General features: G+C 57.6%; 2 protein-coding genes across 5 annotated transcripts in view; one reads left to right on the top strand and one right to left on the bottom strand.

Annotated features, from left to right (window-relative positions):
* The window catches only part of HDAC5 (histone deacetylase 5), a 38300-nt gene extending 24265 nt beyond the window's left edge, over positions 1–14035 (top strand). For all 4 annotated transcript variants that reach the window (XM_042965660.1, XM_042965658.1, XM_042965657.1 and 1 more), the window contains 23 exons: positions 83–227; positions 333–447; positions 748–878; positions 1010–1156; positions 1246–1358; positions 1675–1806; positions 2033–2255; positions 4276–4487; positions 4753–5049; positions 5777–5942; positions 6801–6934; positions 7548–7668; positions 8136–8185; positions 8355–8462; positions 8870–8925; positions 9075–9162; positions 10111–10230; positions 10488–10585; positions 10764–10882; positions 11505–11638; positions 11961–12045; positions 12176–12341; positions 12421–14035. In XM_042965660.1, the coding sequence (XP_042821594.1) occupies positions 83–227; positions 333–447; positions 748–878; positions 1010–1156; positions 1246–1358; positions 1675–1806; positions 2033–2255; positions 4276–4487; positions 4753–5049; positions 5777–5942; positions 6801–6934; positions 7548–7668; positions 8136–8185; positions 8355–8462; positions 8870–8925; positions 9075–9162; positions 10111–10230; positions 10488–10585; positions 10764–10882; positions 11505–11638; positions 11961–12045; positions 12176–12341; positions 12421–12460 (3000 nt within the window). In that variant the 3' untranslated portion in view covers positions 12461–14035. The remainder of the gene's footprint in view (positions 1–82; positions 228–332; positions 448–747; positions 879–1009; positions 1157–1245; positions 1359–1674; positions 1807–2032; positions 2256–4275; positions 4488–4752; positions 5050–5776; positions 5943–6800; positions 6935–7547; positions 7669–8135; positions 8186–8354; positions 8463–8869; positions 8926–9074; positions 9163–10110; positions 10231–10487; positions 10586–10763; positions 10883–11504; positions 11639–11960; positions 12046–12175; positions 12342–12420) is intronic.
* A 399-nt stretch (positions 14036–14434) lies between these two features.
* G6PC3 (glucose-6-phosphatase catalytic subunit 3) lies at positions 14435–18845 on the bottom strand. Its single transcript, XM_015542759.2, has 6 exons — positions 18460–18845; positions 16458–16564; positions 15987–16077; positions 15670–15788; positions 15338–15479; positions 14435–15104 (listed from the first exon to the last, which is right to left on the bottom strand). The coding sequence occupies exons 1-6, from the start codon at positions 18675–18677 to the stop codon at positions 14741–14743; spliced, it is 1041 nt and encodes a 346-aa protein (XP_015398245.2). The 5' UTR covers positions 18678–18845; the 3' UTR covers positions 14435–14740.
* Positions 18846–20345: the final 1500 nt, after the last annotated feature.

Here is a 20345-nt window from a genome sequence, read left to right as displayed (position 1 = left end):
GCTGCCCAGACCTCCGACCCCCGCCCGGACCTGGCTCACCCCATCCCTCCTTCCCCCTGCCCCCCTCCCTGTGCCTCTGCAGCAGCAGCAGGAGATGCTGGCGGCCAAGAGGCAGCAGGAGCTGGAGCAGCAGCGGCAGCGGGAGCAGCAGCGGCAGGAAGAGCTGGAGAAGCAGCGGCTGGAGCAGCAGCTGCTCATCCTGCGAAACAAGGAGAAGAGCAAAGAGAGTAAGGCCTGGGGCCTCCCGCTCCTGCCGCGCCCCCCCCGCCCCCGCCCCCAAGCTGTGGGCTCCTGGCCCTGAGCACCCAGGTCAGCGGCGCCCTGTCCTGCAGGTGCCATCGCCAGCACTGAGGTGAAGCTGAGGCTCCAGGAATTCCTCTTGTCGAAGTCAAAGGAGCCCACACCAGGCGGCCTCAACCATTCCCTCCCACAGCATCCCAAATGCTGGTAATGGCCCTGGGCGGGCATGGGTCACAGAGGTGCGTCCCCCCCCCCCCCCCCCAATCAGGGGCTGCCCAGTTGCAGGATGGCAGGGGGCTCCTGGCCGGAAGCCAGATACAGGCCCTGCGATCTCTCTCAGGAGACGAGATTGCCACCCCTGGCTTCCCTCCTTGTTCCCCTCCCCAGATTCACTTCCTGTCCCTTTATGCAGTGGGTATTTCCTAAATGTGACTGCCACTAGGTGGCAGGCCCAGCCGGCTGGGTAATAATCTAGGTCTGTTTCCATCCCCACCCCACACCCCCCAGGGGAGCCCACCATGCTTCTTTGGACCAGAGTTCCCCTCCCCAGAGTGGCCCCCCTGGGACGCCTCCCTCCTACAAACTGCCTTTGCTTGGGCCCTATGACAGCCGCGATGACTTCCCCCTCCGCAAAACAGGTGAGCAGTGCCCAACCTGGCCTCCCAGAGTATGGCTCCTTGGAGGTAGGGGTGGGAGTGTGAAGGGGCCAGGCTGCAGGCGTGTGCGCATCCGTGTAGCTGTATCTGAGCCCTGCCTACCTTCTCCCTAGCCTCTGAACCCAACTTGAAAGTGCGTTCGAGGCTAAAGCAGAAGGTGGCTGAGCGGAGAAGCAGTCCCCTCCTGCGTCGCAAGGATGGGACAGTCATTAGTACCTTTAAGAAGAGAGCTGTTGAGATCACTGGTGCTGGGCCTGGAGGTAAGGCCTCCTCTTTTGTTCCTGTTCTGAGGTCCTGGGAGTGGGGGGTGGCTCTGAGCAAGCCCAGGTGACAGCCAGTTCTCCCATAGTGTCGTCCGTGTGTAACAGCGCACCAGGCTCCGGCCCCAGCTCTCCCAACAGCTCCCACAGCACCATTGCTGAGAATGGCTTTACTGGCTCAGTCCCCAACATCCCCACTGAGGTACAGGCCTGCTGAGGGCTGGGCGGGCGGGCCAGAGCTGCTCTGTTTCCCTTGGAAGAAGGAAGGCAGCTCCTTCCTGTCTGTCTTGCTGAGAGTACCCGGCAGGGACCTCTCCGCCCATGTGGACAGGCTAGAGGGACCTGTTGCCTCTAAGTGGGATTTGTCCCATGGGCCTCTGAAGGACTATGATCTCTCAGTACTGCCCAGGTGGGGCTTGGTGTGGGGAGCGGGGAGCGAGGCACCATTCAGAGCCCTCGGCCCCAGGTGGCCCCCCCTTTGCCTGCTCTCATGCCTGTCTCTCCCGACTGCTCCCTAGATGCTCCCCCAGCACCGGGCCCTCCCTCTGGACAGCTCCCCCAACCAGTTCAGCCTCTACACGTCTCCCTCTCTGCCCAACATCTCCCTAGGGCTGCAGGCCACAGTCACTGTCACCAACTCGCACCTCACGGTAAGTGTGAGGCACACGCCCCATCCTCCCTCTGGTGTCTGGGTTTGTGGTCCTGGGTGCCCCCAGCTGGGGTTTTTGTCCTCACAAGGCCCCGAAGGAGATCAGATGGCCTTCCTCAGAGTTGGGCGGTGGGAGGTGGGTGGGTGAGGGATGCCGATCCAAAGTTGGCGGGACTGGGCATGGTACGTGCCTCTCCTTCATTTCCGTCTCTCTTTCCCTCCCCCAGGCCTCCCCGAAGCTGTCAACGCAGCAGGAGGCCGAGAGGCAGGCCCTCCAGTCCCTGCGGCAGGGTGGCGCGCTGACGGGCAAGTTCATGAGCACATCCTCCATCCCCGGCTGCCTGCTGGGCGTGGCGCTGGAGGGTGACACCAGCCCCCACGGGCATGCCTCCCTGCTGCAGCACGTGCTGCTGCTGGAGCAGGCTCGGCAGCAAAGCACCCTCATCGCTGGTGAGTGGGGGCGGCAGCTGTGCGAGGGAGTGGGTGTCAGGCTCCTCCTCCGAGGGCGCGAGGCAACCACCAGGGAGTAGCCGGGGACACTCTTCAGCTCTACCACAGCTCCCCTCCATGGCATCGTTGATTTCTTCTGTATCGCGTTGCTCGGACATTATCGAGCACCTCCAGCCCTCCAGGTGCTGTTCTCGACGACATCGATTGCTGCGATGTGCTCAGGTTCCAGAGCAGTGCCGTCCAGTAGAAATACAACACAAGCCGCATATGCAACTTAAAGTTTTCTAGAACCGCGTTAAAAATATATATAAAAAGAGGGGCGCCTGGCTGGCTCGATCAGCAGAGCATGTGACTCTTGATCTCGGGATTGTAAGTCTGAGTCCCGTGTTGGGTGTAGAGCTTACTTAAAATCTTTTTTTAATTTGAATTTCATTTCATTTCATTTCATTGTTTTAAAGTTTATTTTGAGAGAGAGAGAGAGAGGGAGAGAGCACGCACACATGCACAGGTGTGCACGTGAGCTCGTGAGCAAGGGAGGGAGAAGGAGAGAGAGGGGGAGAGAGAATCCCAAGCAGGCTCCATGTTGTCAGTGCCGAGCCTAGTGAAGGGCTTGATCTCCCGAACCGTGACATCGTGACCTGAGCCGAGATCAGGAGTTGGACACTTAACCAACTGAGCCATCCAGGTGCCCCAGAATCTTTTTATTTTTATTTTTCATTTATTTTTTATTTTAGAGAGCACACAAGTGGGGCAGAGGGGGAAAGAGAGAGAGAGAGAGAGAGAGAGAGAGAGAGAGAGAATATCTTTAAGCAGGCTTCATGCTTAGTGTAGAGCCTGACATGGGGCTTGATCCCATGACCCTGGGATCATGACCTGAGCTGACATCAAGAGTTAGACCCTCAACCGACTGAGCCACCCAGGCACCCCAAAAATAAAAGCTTTAAAAAAATCGTGAAAGGAAACAGGTGAAATTAACTTTAATATATACACACGTACACATACATATTTTTAAGATTTTATTTATTTAGTTATTGTGCACACCCAGCGAAGGGCTTGAACTAACAACCCTGAGATCAAGAGTCTCACGCTCCTCCGACTGAACCAGCTGGGTGCCCCAACTTTGATATACGTTTAATTCGCTAGGTCTGGAATATTATCATGTCAACATATAATCAATATAAAGGGTTACCGATGAGACCATTTACTTTGTGCTTCATACTGTCTTGGAAATCCAGTGTGTATTTCATGTTTAGAGCACATCTCAACTCAGGCCACATTTTAAGTGCTCAGGAGTCACATGTGGCTGCAACTGTGGGATTGGATGGCACAGCTTTGGGCAGTCAGACCATAAGCAGCTGGTGGAGAAGAGGTTCTGCTTAAAAGACAAGTGATCCTTGGGGTGCCTGGGTGGCTTGGTCGGTTAAGCGTCCGACTTCGGGACTTCGGCTCGGGTCATGATCCCGCGGCCCGTGAGTTCGAGCCCCGTGTTGGGCTCTGTGCCGACTGCTCAGAGCCTGCAGCCTGTTTCAGATTCTGTGTCTCCCTCTGTCTCTGCCCCTCTCCTGTTCATGCTCTGTCTCTCTCTGTCTCAAAAATAAATAAACGTTGAAAAAAAAATTAAAAAAAAAAAAAGACAAGTGATCCTGGCCCCCAGACTTCCCCACCTGATGGGATCCTTGTCTATGATCAGGGGGGTCTCGTTGCCGTTGGGGAAAGCTAGTCCTTGTTCAGCCATACTGAGGGCCTAAGACCGTATGTGTAGTCATAAGGGAATCAAAGAGAGAGAGTGGTGAGTCCAGGATGGCTTGCAGGAGGCAGTGGGTCTGAGCTACAAAACTGTTGCATTGTGGGGAGGAGGAAGAAGGGGGCTCAGGTTTGGGGGCAGGGTGCCCCAGGCCCCTCCAAGGTTTCTCCTGATCATGTCGGTGGTGGTGTTCCAGGAGGGGGAGAGCCTCGGGGTAGAGGGGGGGCAGCCCGGAGCCCCGACAGTGATGGTTACTCGCCTTTCCCCACTGCACAGTGCCACTCCACGGGCAGTCCCCGCTGGTGACAGGTGAACGTGTGGCCACCAGCATGCGGACAGTGGGCAAGCTCCCGCGGCACCGGCCCTTGAGCCGCACTCAGTCCTCCCCGCTACCCCAGAGCCCCCAGGCCCTGCAGCAGCTGGTCATGCAGCAGCAGCACCAGCAGTTCCTGGAGAAACAGAAGCAACAGCAGCTGCAGCTGGGCAAGGTGAGCTGGGGGAGGCGAATGGCCAGGGCTGTGCTGGGGGCAGGACACCGGACGGCACCGGGCCGGCAGGCAGGGAGCGGGGGCTGACGCCCGGGGCCACTCCCCACGCCGTATCTGCTCCGAGTTGCCACCTTGCCTCACGCGGAAGCTCTGTACGGGCAGGGCGGCTACCAGGGAGAGGCAAGGGGAGGACGGACCCTCCTGGGCCACGGGCCGCACGGTCGCTCCCCCTTCCAGCCGGCGTGTCCCTTTGCTCTGCTCCCAGATCCTCACCAAGACTGGGGAGCTGCCACGGCAGCCCACCACCCACCCCGAGGAGACAGAGGAGGAGCTGACTGAGCAGCAGGAGGCCTTGCTTGGGGAGGGGGCCCTGACCATCCCCCGGGAAGGCTCCACGGAGAGTGAGAGTACGCAGGAAGACCTGGAGGAGGAGGAAGAGGAGGAGGAGGAGGAGGAGGAGGAAGAGGAGGAGGAGGACTGCATCCAGGTCAAGGACGAGGAGGGCGAGAGCGGCACCGAGGAGGGGCCCGACTCGGAGGAGTCCAGTGCTGGTTACAAGAAGGTGCTCCCTCCACCCCGGCCCTTGATCGCCACCCCTCTGTCCCCTGCAGCCCCTTCCCATCTTTGCCTTTCCCTCTCCCTGGTCTGCGCTTCCCAGGCTTTCTGAAGAGAGCCAAAGCAGAGTGGGAAAGAGACAAGGGGCTATGGAAGGGGGCGCTGCTTGTGTTGGTCTCAGAGCCATCTGTGCCCCAGTCTGCCAGCCCCTCCCTGTGTCTGTGTCTGCCCTTGCCACAGGCTGCTTGTGTGTGTGTGTGTGTGTGTGTGTGTGTGTGTGTGCGCGCGTGTGCACGCGCGCGCGCGCACATGGCCTGTGTATCTGCGTTTCTGCTTGCGTAGGGCCGGTTGCGCATTGGTCTCTGCGAGCATGCGCGTGTGTACACACACACCCCCGCTGTTACTACAGTCCCCCTGCACCTAGAACGCACTCCATTCATTGCGGACACAGCCGAGCCCTCCGGGCCTGACTCATCCTGCCCCCTCCCACGCCCCCGTCCCTCCCAGCCTCTTACCTCAATGCTACTCTGGCGTGACTCATCCCTTCCCCCCACCCCCCTATCTCCTGGGAGGTGGAGATGGTGAAGGCTGGAGTGCCTCCTGTCCCTGGTGGGAGGAGATGGGGGAAGGGGGAGGTTTGGAAGAGAAGGACTGGAACAGGGGCCCCTTTGGGGGGCCCGGGACATTTGCCCTCACTTGCGTCTCACGCTCCCTCCCACTCTCCTCCTGCCCAGGTGTTCTCAGATGCCCAGCAGCTGCAGCCCCTTCAGGTGTATCAGGCACCCCTCAGCCTGGCCACTGTACCCCACCAGGCCCTGGGCCGTACCCAGTCCTCACCTGCTGCCCCTGGGGGCATGAAGAGCCCCCCAGACCAGCCCACCAAGCACCTCTTCACCACAGGTGAGCCCCACCCCCGCCAGCTGTCCTTCCACCGTGTGCCAGGGTGCCTGTGCATCGTGTCTAGCCTCGTGCGACCCGCTGAGGGACCACCTGTTTTTTGCACCATGGCCGCATAAGCCCTTGGGGCCCTGGGTGAAGAGAGCTCACTGTCTCAGTTGGTCCCTGCCCTTCTAGCTTCCTGTCCTCCTCCCTGTGGGGTCAAAAGTGAGGCCTCAGTCCATTCCAGAAAGCTTTCCCACACGAAGCTGCCCTATGCTGGGCTCTGAGGGGGCACAGTTGCCTGGGGATGGCCCTGCCTCACCAGTGGGGTGTGGGGGGCTGGGGGAACGGCACACGGGCTGTGACAGAAGGGGGAAAGGTGGATGTGCCCTGAAGGGAGTAGAGTGTTGAGAGCATGATGTGCAGAAATCAAAACCAGTGGCGGGGGTGGGGGGGGGGGGGCGCCTGGGTGGCTCAGTCAGTTAAGCGTCTGACTCTTGATTTCAGCTCAGGTCTATGATCTCACCTGAGATCCAGCCTCGCATCAGACTGTGCGCTGACCGCGCAGAGCCTGCTTGGGATTCTCTCCCTCTGTCTCTCTTCTCTCCAAATAAATACATAAACATTCAGGGGCAGGCTGGTTGAGGCTTGAGGAGCAGGGGGGGCTTTTGACGGGCGGTAATGGGAGAAAGGAACCGCGGGAGGAGAGGAGAGGGGCCGGTGTGTGGGAAGGCGGCTGGGGTGGGGCCGGGGTGGCCGTGGGGAGGTACTGGGGCCAGGGCTGACTGGGGAGAGCTTGGTGAGCTCTGCCGGGGATGGCAGTGGCCAGGCTGCCGTGGCCCAGAGCGGTGCTGGCTGACGGGTATGTCTCCGGTCCAGGTGTGGTCTACGACACGTTCATGCTGAAGCATCAGTGCATGTGCGGGAACACACACGTGCACCCTGAGCATGCCGGCCGGATCCAGAGCATCTGGTCTCGGCTGCAGGAGACAGGCCTGCTTAGCAAGTGTGAGGTGAGGGAGCCTCTCCTTCTTCCAGCTCCCTGCCCCCCCCCCCGCCGCCCAAACCCAGCCCAGGCCTTTGTGTCTCTGTGTCCATGAGGCCTCTCTCTGTGTCTTCTTCATTTTTCTTTCAGCCCCTGACCTCAGGGTCAGTCCCTTCAGCCACCTCTCGGTTCCATCCCTCATAGCGCATTTTGCCGAGCGGGGGTGGTCCCGGACTGGGGTACGTGGGGGGCCAGGGCATACAGTAAAACCTGGGATTGTGAGGAACTTGTTCTGCGAGTGTTCCACAAGACGCCTCTAATCAATTTGAACTTGATAAACAAGCGATGTCTTGCAATACGAGTGGTACGGGACGCCGAACGTCACATGATCACCACTGAGCCAATGGTTCTTGAAATTCGCTTTGATATACAAGTGCTTTGGATTATAAGCATGTTTCCGGAACAAAGTATGTTCCCAAAGCAAGGTCTTACTGTACTCTCTCAAAATCCTTTGGATCTCTTAAGGCCGGAAAGCAGCTTCATGTGTCCCGGGCGGTAGGACAGAGAGAGGGTCTGGGCATCAGGGAGAGCTGGGCCTTCAGTGCATCCCCTCACTGGCCTCTTCTGCGCTCCCCGTACAGCGGATCCGGGGTCGCAAAGCCACACTGGACGAGATCCAGACGGTGCACTCCGAATACCACACCCTGCTCTATGGGACCAGCCCCCTCAACCGACAGAAGCTTGACAGCAAGAAGCTGCTTGGTGAGCCAGCAGGCATGGGGCAGGCTGTGTGCGCTGCCCTGGGGGATAGGGAGCTGTCGGCGTAGGCAAGTGGGTCCCAGTGGGCACAGATCATACCCTTGGCCGAGGTGGCACAGCCGCCACATTGCACACCTCCAGGGGGCGCCATTCACATAGACCACCGTGTGGGTGGCATTGCAGGAGGGTGGAGGGTGACAGGTCAGGCTTAGTGATGGGGGAGGGCTTTGCTCGTCTCCCTAATCGATCCATGCCCCTTTTTCCCCGCCGTCTGCCCCAGAGGTAAGGTGTTCCCGCCCGAGGACAGGGGACAGACCTCTCCCAGCTGGCGTGGGGTGCAGAGGCCTGTCCTGTGCTTGGGTCTGGCCTTCTTTTTTTGGTGCTGGAGCTCACTGCCCTCTGGAGGCCCCAGCCTGTAGCCTTGGCACTTGAGGCAACTTCCAGAGTAGCTTTGTCCCTCTTCCTTGCAGGCCCCATCAGCCAGAAGATGTATGCCATGCTGCCTTGTGGGGGCATTGGGGTGAGTAGGGCACCTGCCAGTAGGGATGGATGGGCGGCACTCCCAGCTCTTGCCCCCCACCCCCCTTCCCCGCCCACCATGGCCGCTGGCCCACTGTCCAGGTGCCCACCCCCATTCTTGCCCTCCCCCTGCAGGGGGCACGCTGAAGCCTGCTCTCCTGCCCCCGCAGGTGGACAGTGACACTGTGTGGAACGAGATGCACTCCTCCAGTGCCGTGCGCATGGCAGTGGGCTGCCTGGTAGAGCTGGCTTTCAAGGTGGCAGCAGGAGAGCTCAAGGTGAGTGTGTGCCTGGGGCCTCGGCATCACGTGGCCTGGTCCTGCATCCTCAGGGGTAGAGGACGGGGGCAGCCTTGGCTTTCCCCTGAGCAAGCAGGCAACCTTAACTCTCAGGTGCCAGAGTGGGGGGGAGGTGATGGCTCCCGGGCCAGCCGGGGGGGTGAGTGGTAAAGAGGGACTGGCAAAGAGGCACTAACATCTGATGCTCTCGTGGGTCTCTTGAGATCAGAGGTGGTGTCTACTTGCCCACGTGGCCTGCGGCTGTGTTCTTAGTGTGTGGGATACATGTTTTTGACCTGTGTTCTCTTCCCTGCCTGGTTTGTGTTTCTCTCCTCTGCGTCCACCCCTTCTGTGGCCACCTTGCCTGTCTATCTGTCGTCCCCGTCCCCCTGTCTGCACCTCTTCAGAATGGATTTGCCATCATCCGGCCCCCAGGACACCACGCAGAGGAATCCACAGCCATGTGAGTGCCACGCCCGCCCTGCCCTAGACCCGCTGCCCTCCTCCCTTCCCCTCTCCCTCTCAGCTGAGCTGATGTGTATCTTTTGCTCATGCAGCAAACAGTCTGCTAAAGCTGACCTCCCCCATCCTTTTCTCCCCCCCACCCACCAGGGGATTCTGCTTCTTCAACTCTGTAGCCATCACAGCCAAACTCCTACAGCAGAAGCTGAACGTGGGCAAGGTTCTCATCGTGGACTGGGTAGGCAGGGGGCTGGTGGGACCAGGGTCAGCCTTCAGGAAGGCACCCCCCCCCCCAACACTGCCACCTATTCCTTAGGTGCCCACACTGCTGCTGGGCCTGATGACTTACCTTGTATCTTCCTGCTGGAGCATCAGCCCAGCCCTCCCATTCCCATGGGCCTCCCTCCTTGCTAAGAGAGACTCAAAAGTGGCCTGAGCCCCAGTCCACCTTGGCCCCGACCTTGTAGCCTCAAGCAACCAAGATTTTCTACCGTGAACAGTGTAGACTGTTGCCACCGTTGCTAGAGGTACTCTTGACTGGGGTTGGCTGTGTGCCAGGACACACGGTACTGCTCGTGGTTCGTCTCGAGTGGTAGGAGTCAGGATGTGCATTTCTATAAATGGAGAGACACTGAGCTGTTGGGTGAAATAGCCGACCAAAGTCACAGAGTTTGGGATGTTGGCACTGTGCTTCGGATGAGACCTTTTGGCCCCAGCACTTCTGCTCTTGCTCCTGGGCGCCACTTCTCAAACCCCGCCTCTCACGGCAGAGGGAAAGGCACCCGCCACTCCCCATAACTGGGAAGTAGCCAGGAGCAGTGCTCATCAAAGAGGAGGACTCTTTGAAGCCCCACTTTGGCTTAAAAACTCACGTAAGTTGGGTCCTTCGGAGTGTATCTGCTTTCGGTTCCTTACTAGCCTTAAGGTTTTCCTCCACGCTGTTGAGGACAATGGTGCAGGGCGACCCGCCGTATTCGTCCCACGGCTTTGTATCTCTTCTGTACCGTGCCATGTTCTGGCCCACAGACCCTGGGTAGAGAAGTGTAGGGCGATACTGTTGCGGACAGAACACGCTGCCTTGCACCCCCAGAGTTCACCATAGGGTGGAGGTGGGGGGCAAGTGGAATTTTGACCATTGGGCTCGAGACTGGACCTTTTTTCTGACGCTCCCACCTCTGCCGTCTAGGACATTCACCACGGCAATGGCACCCAACAAGCGTTTTACAATGACCCGTCTGTGCTCTACATCTCCCTGCATCGCTATGACAACGGGAACTTCTTTCCAGGCTCTGGGGCTCCTGAAGAGGTACAGTTCCTGGGTTCAATCAAATATGGGGCCCCTTGGGGAGGTAGCAGAATGGGACCTAGCAGGGAGCCAGGGAGGCCTGTGGTGGTGCTGATATCCAGGGAGTCCGGGCTTCTAGCGGGAGGACCACGCAGGCCAACTGTCCCTCCACCAAGAGCAGCAGTGAGTGGAGTAAGGGCTGGACTCAGGGCTGAGGGCGGGGCCGATGTCTGGGATCCCCAGGCAGTGAGAATAACCCCTCCCCACCACGCTGCCAGGTTGGCGGAGGGCCAGGTGTGGGGTACAATGTGAACGTGGCATGGACGGGAGGTGTGGATCCCCCCATCGGAGATGTGGAGTACCTAACGGCCTTCAGGTGGGCACTGAGAAGGGCCAAGGGCAGGGTGGGAGCCCCCTGGGCCCTGCCATGGGAGGGGCAGAAGGCACTCAGGTTGGTGTGGGTGAGGGGTCTTGTCTCGGGGGGGGGGGGCACAGAGTGAGGGGAGGCCTGGCCTAGCCACCTGCCAGGGTCAGCTTGGGCCCTCCCTTTGCAGGACAGTGGTGATGCCCATTGCCCACGAGTTCTCACCTGACGTGGTCCTGGTCTCTGCCGGGTTTGATGCTGTTGAGGGACACCTGTCTCCACTGGGTGGCTACTCTGTCACCGCCAGATGTGAGCTGCTGGGGGATTGAGGGAGGGCATGGAGCAGGAATAGACTGGCATTGCGGAGGTGGGGAGGAGGAAAGCGGAGGGGCAGGTCCAAGACGTGGAATCATCTTGGAGGGGCTTCCCACTCCCTCTGCCAACCTTGGCCTTGGGGTGGCGGGCAGGCATGTGGGTGTGGGGTAGCAGAGGGTAGATCTCCTCCCAGAGCCATAGGGGTGGGACTTGTTGATCCCTATGTTTCGGTGGTGCTCCTCATGACATAATTGGAATTTCTTTTAGCCCACTCGTTCTGTTTTGTCTTTATTTATTAAGATTTTTAAAAAGTTTTATTTATTTAAGCAATCTCTACACCCAATGTGGGTCTCAAACTCACGACCCTGAGATCAAGAGCCACATGCTCCACCGACTGAGCCAGTCAGGCTCCCCTGTTCTCTTTTGCCTTTAACGGAGCATTTAGTCCGTTGACATTGAATTTTATCACGGATATATATCTGGGTTTAAGTCTACTATTTTATTTTGTGCTGTTTGTTCCTCCTCTCACGTTGCTTTTTCTCTCCTTTCTTATCTTCTTTTGAATTTTTTTTTTTCCCAAACCATTTTGGTTTCCTCACTTCGCCCATCCCTAAAGGTTTTGGCCACTTAACCAGGCAGCTGATGACGCTGGCAGGGGGCCGGGTGGTGCTGGCCCTGGAGGGAGGCCACGACTTGACCGCCATCTGTGATGCCTCTGAGGCCTGTGTCTCAGCTCTGCTCAGCGTGGAGGTAAGGGATGCAGGGAGGCACTGGGGGAAGTGGACTAGTAAGCCAGGGGGTGAGGGCCCAGGGAGAGGCCAGTAAGGGAGGGCCCCTTTCCTGATTAAGCAGCACTGAGCGCCCTTGGGAAGGTTTTCCTGGGTTCCAAAGACACCCGGTGGCTAGGGAGGGCTTTCTGACTCAGGGTTCCTCCTGGGTTCCTCAGGGTTCCTTTCTGCTGTTTACCCTTGTCACGGGAGATGGTTGGGGCTGAATGGGGTGCTCAGAGGGCCAGGCACCGCCACCCACTCCCCACCATAAGCCGTATGCCTTCTCTTCTTTCCCCTGCCAGCTGCAGCCCTTGGACGAGGCAGTCTTGCAACAAAAGCCCAACATCAACGCAGTGGCCACGCTAGAGAAAGTCATCGAGATCCAGAGTGCGTGGGGACAAGGCAGAGAGGCTCAGACCTCGGCTTGCCAAAGGGGCAGAAGCTTGTGGGTTTGCCAGGGCTGGGGATGTAGTATGCTTTCTGTCCTCCCTGATCCCCGTCTACCCCTCGTCCACAGGCAAACACTGGAGCTGCGTACAGAGGTTCGCTGCTGGTCTAGGCCGTTCCCTGCGGGAGGCCCAGGCAGGGGAGACGGAGGAGGCTGAGACTGTGAGCGCCATGGCCTTGCTGTCGGTGGGGGCCGAGCAGGCCCAGGCTGCTGCAGCCCGGGAGCACAGCCCCAGGTAAGGTTCCTCCTGACCTCTGCCCTCACCCAAGCCGGTGCCCCCACCTCAATGCCCCTCCCTGTGCTTGTTCCCACAGGCCGGCAGAGGAGCCCATGGAACAGGAGCCTGCCCTGTGACACCCTGGCCCCCGTCCCTCTGGGCTTCATCATTGTGATTTTGTTTATTTTTTCTATTAAAAACAAAAAGTCACACATTCAACAACGTGTGCTGTGTGGGTCTCTCAGCCTCGCCCCCCCCTGCTCCTCTAAGCCGCCTCAGGCCTCCTGCCCAACTCCCCCCAGCAAGACCCACGTCTCCACTCTAGAAGTTTCCTCCCCCTGAAAGGTACGGGGGTACCCTTTCCAGCCTCACCTCCATGCTGTGTCCCGTACCCGCTTCTCTGCATTCTGTCCTTTTCCACCTTGGAGACTGGGCCGGCTTAAAGTGGGTGTGGGGCCCAGATAGTACCTTCTAGTTTTGGAGTCTCACTAAGTGAGGAGGGAACAGTAAGTTTGGTGCCTTGGCTTCAGCTAACTGGGGGAAATGCCTTAATTTCACCCTCCTCCCCTCTCCAACCTCAGGGGAAGATCCAGAAGGTTGCTCTACAGTCTAAGATACAGAGTGGAGGGGAGGTGGGCTCCCACCCCGCGATTCCCCACCCTTTTCCCTCTTTGTTGTCCTCACCATCTCTGCATAGACCCCTTCTCCTCCTCCTTTCTCCTGGCCTCAGCACCGGGGGAAGACTTGTGCCCTAGGATGTGGGCCTGTGGTCTGTGGGCAGGGCTGTCTGGCCTCATACTCCTCAGGACCTCTTTGCCCTTCCCAGGGGTTGGAGAGGGTCAAAGTGTGTGGGGAGGGATGGGGCTGGACTCCTGGGTTCGGAGGGACCAGGAGGAGTCTTAGAACCAGGCTTGCTCTCAGCCTTACTCTGTGGGCTTCCCTGCCCCTCTGCTGGCACAGCCTGGGGACGGGGAGGTGGTCCCTGCAAGGGCCGGGGGTGGTGGAGCCTCCAGGCTGGTGAGAGCCCCCTTGCTGTTCAGGACCAGATTTCCCCAGCTATCCAGTGGTCACTGGCCCACCTCCCTTTTGGGGCCTTTTACGTTGAAGCCTGGGGATGGTGAGAGTGGGGTTTCTAGAAGGGGGCAGGGCCAGAACCCAGGAGTCTGCCCTCACCTGTAGCTTCCCTTCCTCCTGGGCTGCCTCTCCTGGCCACTAGCCCAAGGGAGCTAAGACCAGGAGGGGCTGGGGGCCCGCAAGGCCTAGGGAATGCCGTCCAGCCTGTAGGAAACCAAAGATGGGAAGTGGCTCCTAGGGGGCTGCGTCTTCCTCGGTCCTCTTGTCAACACCACATACGCTTCTTTTCTGCCCCATCCCGAGGGCCCCCCCCCGCCCACCGTCTGTTTACATATTATCCTAATGGGGGCCTGAGTAGGGTTGAGGGAGCCAGGGGAGGGGCAGGAGCCCCACCACCACTGGTTCGTTGCGTGCTTGTGTCCTGTGTGTTGTTAGTGTATTCTAGATCCTCCTGGGGGATGTGGATGGGGCTAGGCCCAGTGTACCAGGCCTCTCCATGCCGAGCCCCAGCTCCAGGCCCTTCTCTCTCTCCCATGGCTGGTCTGGTTCTCATGTAAACCCACTCCTTGCTTTGTCTCCCTGGATATGGATTTCAGTTAAGTATTTTGTAATCTGTTAAACTGTGTGTCTTATGTAAATAAACTTGTTTCTGGCAGTGCCTTCTGGGGCTGATGTCTCTCTTCTCTGGGCTTCCAAATGGAGTAGAGGTTCCCATTCCCCACCCTGGCCAAAAAAAACGGCTCTTCTTTTCTCCAGCCCCTGGACTGGCCAATTTAGGAAACAGGAGGCTGGGGTGGGAGGGAGTGGAGTCTCTGTCCTGTAGATTAAAGACAAGGTGTCACTGAATGTAGCCATAGCATCTCATGGGACCTCTCTTGTGGCCTAGCCGATGATGCTGGGCCCAGGCTGAGGGTCTCTGGAAACAAGCGTTGTAGGGGGAGGGGGAGTGTACAACAGGTGGCCTGGCAAGGGTCTCACTTGCACACACACAGGCAAGTTCAACGGAAATGTGCGCATAGGCAAAAAAGAAATCCAGATGTATTCAAGGGCTTTTATTGGGGCCTCTGTGAACCCCTCACAGTGTTACAGGACCCCACTGGTCTTGATGTTGCCTTAGCTCTCCGGGGACTCAGGGGAAGGCAAAAGGACCGGCATTTTTGGGAGAAAGAAGGCCCTTTGGGGTGAAGACCAGATGCTGGAGAAGTGGGAGACTGAGGACGACCGGGGCCTGTGGGAGCCGGAAGGGGATGGGGCTGCCTCCTGGAGTGGGGGAGGGAGGTCACAGATCACGGAGTGTTGGCTTTGGGGGGGGCGGGGCAAGTGGCAATAGGAGGCACTTGAAGTCAGGAAGAGCGGATGGGTGGTATTTCCTGGGCACTGAACGTGTGCACCACCCAGGGCACAAGGGCCAGGACGAGGCATGGCCAGAGGGTGTACTTGAGGAAATTGAAGATATAGAAAAGGCTGATCTGAGGTGGGTAGCCCAGCCAGTCCAGGGGGCCCAGCAGCCCCACGGCCAGCACAAGACAGACTATCTTCTGGCCATGTCCCAGGTATGCTCGCCGTACCTGGGCATAGCAGGGAGAGTGCAGGGCAATGCCCAGACCCAGGGCGGCCCCTGAGTCACGGCTCAGGGAGGCAAAGGGCCGGCTATCCAAGTGCACCCACTCAGGCCGCTCACACCACTTGGAGGCCAGACTGATGGACCTGTGGGGAGGAGGGGGTCTTTGCAGGAGAGACCTCCCCCCTCTGGAACCTAGAGGGCCAATGGCTCTCAGCCCCTTTGGAGTCTACCCCCATGTTGTGCTGTGACCCCAGGAGAGTCTGTGTGAACAGGTCACATGTTCCTTTTTGGCTACGACAAACCAGGGACCCACCGGGCTGGGTACGGGTGAGGCAAAACGGGCTCCGGCCTGCCCAAACTTCAAAGCAGGACTTACCAAGAAAGATCCAGGCCCAGTGTAAAAAGGGTCCAGTAGATGAGGCTGGCACCCAGCAAGAGGGCCAGTGAGGTCAATCCATAGAAGCTTAGCTCCCGCTCCATGGGTACCCGGGGGGCCATCAGCCAGCCCAGCGCAGCACCTAGGGAAGTAAGGTGACAGCAGCTTCAGGGAGTTTGGGGGATATGAGCCCCCTGAGCTGAAGGGCAGCTTGGCAGAATAGACAGGTATAAAAGGGCCTTGGGGTCAGCTATACGATGGGAGGATCCTATACGGGTCCTCCCACTGCCAGTGGCACCCCGTAGGCCCACCATGTTGCCCCAGTTGCTCACCAGTTATTAGGCCAGCCAGCACCTGGTGGGGGAAATGTGCTAAGAGGAAGACCCGGGACAGGCCGACCGCCAGTAGGAAGGTGCAGTAAGCCAGACTAGGTATCACCCTCACCCAGCGGCTACAAAGAAGAAAAGCAAACGGTTCAGGGGGTGTCCACACACAGCTTGGCTTCCCTCAGCACCCAAGCACTTCATGGTTTGACCAAATGCCCCCAGGGTCCCCAGAACTCCAGCTCCCAGGATGCCCTGCTGCTGCGTTCTTTGGGTCCAGGGCACCATCACCCCTGTCCTCATTGGTAGGCAATGCCAACGTGTACCTGTGGGCCCGAGTGGCCATCTGGGAAGAGATGGCCGTCATTATGGGCCAGAGCGCTGCTCCCGTGATCATGCAATGTCCAGAAGGGCTGCCTGCCAGAGGATCCAGAAGATTGAGGTGAGAGGATGAGGGTGGAACCCAGGAGCCCCTGGCAATAGCTGAACCCCGTTGCCCACCCCCTGCATTGGTCCACGGCTCTCTCTGCCCTGAAGCCTTCTTCACCCCTGCCTGAGGCCACCGCTCTCAGGCTTCTGCTTTGTCTCTCAGATCTACTCTAAACAAGGTGGGCAGCTGGCACTCTAGCCTGGGTGCCCTCCTCTGGAATTCAGATCAGTCTTCCTGGGGTTTCTTAGCTCTCTGGGTCAGTAACTGAGAGGCTGGGCCTCTGGTTAGGCCACCCTGGCTGAAAAGTACCCTGAAACACTCACTGAACCCTAACCACACTGGGACAGGGAGATCTGGGGCTTCCTACCTGGACCAGTTTCACAAGAAGCAGGGAACTGGTGGACCTGGGCTGGGGCCTGGCTGTAGTAGCCAGACTCATGGACCCACCAAAAGGGCCTGTCTCCAAACAGAAGCCTAGAAGAGAACAGACAGAACATGACATTATATGCGCACGCAGCCAGGGGAACAGGCGGGAGCAGAAGGATCCCCGGGAGTACTCTGGAGGGCCTGCAGGGTGGAGTCGGGAGGGGAGTCCAAGTCTGTGCATTACCTTGCCATGAGTTTTCACCTTGGAACAGAAGAACACATGCTATTTTTAAAGAAGTGATAAGGAGGAAAGAGATCGTGTGTGTGTGTGTGTGTGTGTGTGTGTGTGTGTGTGTATGCACATGCACGCTCTGAAATGCTCTGAAATGCTCACTAGTCCCGCTCTTACTCCTCCCACTGCAGGGCCAGCTCTGCTCTTCCCATTCCTAGAGAGCCCAGGACTTGACTTTCTGTTGCTCCCAGACTCCCCACTGACCCTCCTGAATCTTCCTCTCTCCAGTTCCCAAACTCCAGTCTGAATTACCTAACATGTGAACTCCTTGGGTGAGACTCTCTTGTTTGAGAACGGAAGTGGGAAATGGACAGAGGAGGCTGAGAAAGAATAAAGAGGACAAAAAGCTCAAAGTCCCCTGGCTGGTGACTTCACTGGACCCTGGGAAACCACATCCTGAAGAGGCGAGGCTGCTGTGGCCAGAAAGAGGAAAGGCAGGAGAGCAGAAAGATGCTGCTGGGGAGGGAGACAAAAGGCACCTGCCTCTCCTCACCACTAGGTTCGCACGCCAGGTGCTCAAAACACACTTAGGAAATGAATAGGAGCTTTGTCACTTGTTGGGGGGGGGGGGGGGGCGGGCATTGAGAATGTCTACCCAAGGGAGTGGTCTGTCCTGTCGGGAACAGTAGAGGGGGAGGCTTATACGGACTCTGAACGGGGAGAGAGCACAAAGCAAAGGGCAGTTAGGCAAGAAGGAAATGAGTAGACAGCTGTTTTTCCATTTTCAGGAGGAATGAAGCCTTTGCAGGGAAGAGTGGGAGGGAAGGTAATTCCTATTTTGTTTTTCAGCAAAGTCATTCCAGCCCATTCAAGTGTCTCCTATGAACTCCCTTCCCTCCCCCAGGCAGCAGAGGTTGAGGTGAGGGGAGGCACAGCTCCCCGCTGCACCCGAGAGAGACCAGGTGGCACAAAGAGATAAGGCCTGGGGGCCCCACCCACTTGCCTGGGATTCCTGGCTTCTAAGTCTGTGTGAAGTCTACCAGTGAATGAAGGAGAGAAGGAAGAAAAGTGTTCCCTGGAAGGCAGTGCTTTTCAAGTCTTACTATGCACTGCAATCACTTGAGGTCCCTGTTAAAATGCAGATTCTGATTCAGAAGCTCTGGCCCGGGGCCTGAGATCTTGCATTTCTAGCAAGTTTTCAAAGTGCTTCCTATGCTGCTGGTCAGGGTCTGGGGAAACATACCTTAAATTTTGAGCCCTCTGTCCTTAGCTGCTAGTGTAAAGCCTGGCACAAAGCATGCTTCTTAACAACTATGTCAAATGAATGAATAGATGAATGAAAGAGTGAGCTGACAAGCAGGACCTTTTGCTACTTAAGTCACCACAGATGCTTCTTAAAATACAGATTCCCAACCCCTTCCCTTAAATTTCTAAGTCAGTATGTCTGCGGTGGGATGAGGTATTTGCGTTTTAAATATTGCATTGCACCCCTTAGGTGATTTCTCCCATCAGGCCTGTTTGAGAAACACTGGTCTCATGAGTAAGATGGGGACTCTTAGGTCTGAGTCCAAAATGCATGAAGATGCTCAAAGGAAAAAGTCAGGGACCCGGGGGTAGGGGTGAAGAGATCTTAAGGCCATGGGTTCAGTGGGGCGGGGTGGTGGGGGAGGTCCGAGCCTTTGAGGCACCTGCTGAGGGAGATCAGGGCTTGCCCAGGACTCAGGGCCGTTGGGGGTGGGGGACCAGGACGCCGAGGGCTTCGGTGTCTCACCACTTGAAGACGAGGTTGAGCCACTCGGTGATGAGGCTGATCCAGAGCACTGCGATGCCCACGCGGCGGGAGGCGTAGTAGGCCGCGGGGAAGTAGAACAGAAAGAGGCTCTTGGGATCGCCCAGAAAGGTGACCCAGAGCCACACGTTTTCCAGCCAAGGCAGCTGGTTCTGCAGCGCCTCGGCCATTGCGATGCCCGCGCCCAGCGTGGACTCCATGGCGACCGAGGGACCGGCCGGGCGGGGGTTTGCTCTATGGTGGAAGCCGAGGAGTGTCGGAGACGCCTCGGAGACGCCTCGGAGACGAGGATGCTGCTCTCCCCGCTGCCGTCCAAAAGCCCACCTTTCGGAGCCCTAGGCCCCGCCCCCTGCCAGCGACCGGCACAAGCCCCGCCCCTCCCCCGTCCCCCCCCTCCCCCGGTAGTCCCTGACTCGCGCGAGCCCGGCCTCTAGCCGGTACCGTTTCCTCTAGTGTTCCACCCGGGTCTTCCTTTCTACTGGGCAGCGGAGGGGACAAATCTTTGCGAAGGCGTTTCCGCAAAGCCCCACGTGGCTGCTGTTGCCGGCACGTGGGCATTGGGCGCAGAGTCGGCTCCCGCTGCTGTTCCGGGTCAAGGGAAGGACTAACCTGCGGGTGGGCGACGTGCCCAGGGTTCTTGCTTTGCTGCTGCGAAGATGGATATGTAATCTCCAAGGTCAGGATTCCTTCCAGACCAGACCGCTTTTCTCCAGTATCGCTGCCCTCCAAAGATATTCTGAGATTTCTTGGAGAGAGCGCTACGGAGACTCCTCCGAGGAGCCAGGCATCTCTGGTCGGCGCTGAAGCGGGGCTCTACATTTTCGGACACCGCTAATCGGCCCTTGCCTTTCTCCCCCAGCCCAAGAATCTCCCGCCCGAATTCGTCCGCTATTGATTTGGAAGCTGACAGATAAGCCTCTTGATTCTGAGGCGTCTAACCTAAACGCTTGCGAATTCTTACACATAGCAAGCAGTCCAAGTCTCACTTCCACTTCTAAGCTTGCCTTACCTCCCTCCTTGCCTTCCAAAACCCCGCTGGGCAGGTAAACCATGAGGTAGTAGCTGGGTTGGCATGGGAAGAGGAAGGGCACACACCCACGGCAAAATCTGGAATAATCCTCTCTAGGAACACACACGAAATAGAATCCTCACCTATTCTAGGCGAGGTCCTGCCTAGAGGCAGAGTTGGGGTGGGAGGAGACTGTTGAGTGGCTCCCCAGTTCCTTCCCACCTCAAGCAACTTTGTTCTTGGAGAGTTTTCTGCTGGGTGAATGAAAATGAGAATGTACATATGGTTCTTCTTGGGGGAGAAATTAATTTCACTAATTAAAAAGGTGTGGGGAATGGAAGCTGGATATAAACGTTACTTCACTCCCTTGCTGTTTTTCATTTGCCCCAAGGAGAAAGCCTACATTTTCTAGGTCTTTGAAAGTTTGCTCAGGTTCTAGCCAGACAACCTTTACCAGCCTACCCCCACCACTCCATTTCATAATATTTCTGAGCTACTTTATGTTCCTTGAAATCCACAGGCTCTGTCTCCTTTTAGAGATCTTGAGTGTCCTTCAGGTCTCAGATTTTTTCACTTTCTCCAGGAAGCTTTTCCTAACAGTACCTGGCAGTCATATATATGAAAACTATAATCACAATGCCATATAAAAAGTGGAGCGGCAGTTACATGTGACTTGGGGTCAGAGTTGAAAGTTCTCTGAAATACCACAACTAAAAGGCATCAGTATATTTATTCCTATTAAATGATTGGACTAATATATGCCCAACATCAGGAAGTTGATGTCTCTTGAAGGGCAAGGAAACACTTTTGAACTGTGTTCAAGCAGTGCCAGGGCTGGTCTTTGCCTCCACCTAGAGAA

This window comes from Panthera tigris, chromosome E1 (genome assembly GCF_018350195.1).
Source record: "Panthera tigris isolate Pti1 chromosome E1, P.tigris_Pti1_mat1.1, whole genome shotgun sequence".
Classification (NCBI taxonomy): domain Eukaryota; kingdom Metazoa; phylum Chordata; class Mammalia; order Carnivora; family Felidae; genus Panthera; species Panthera tigris.
This window is presented reverse-complemented; position numbering and strand designations above follow the sequence as displayed.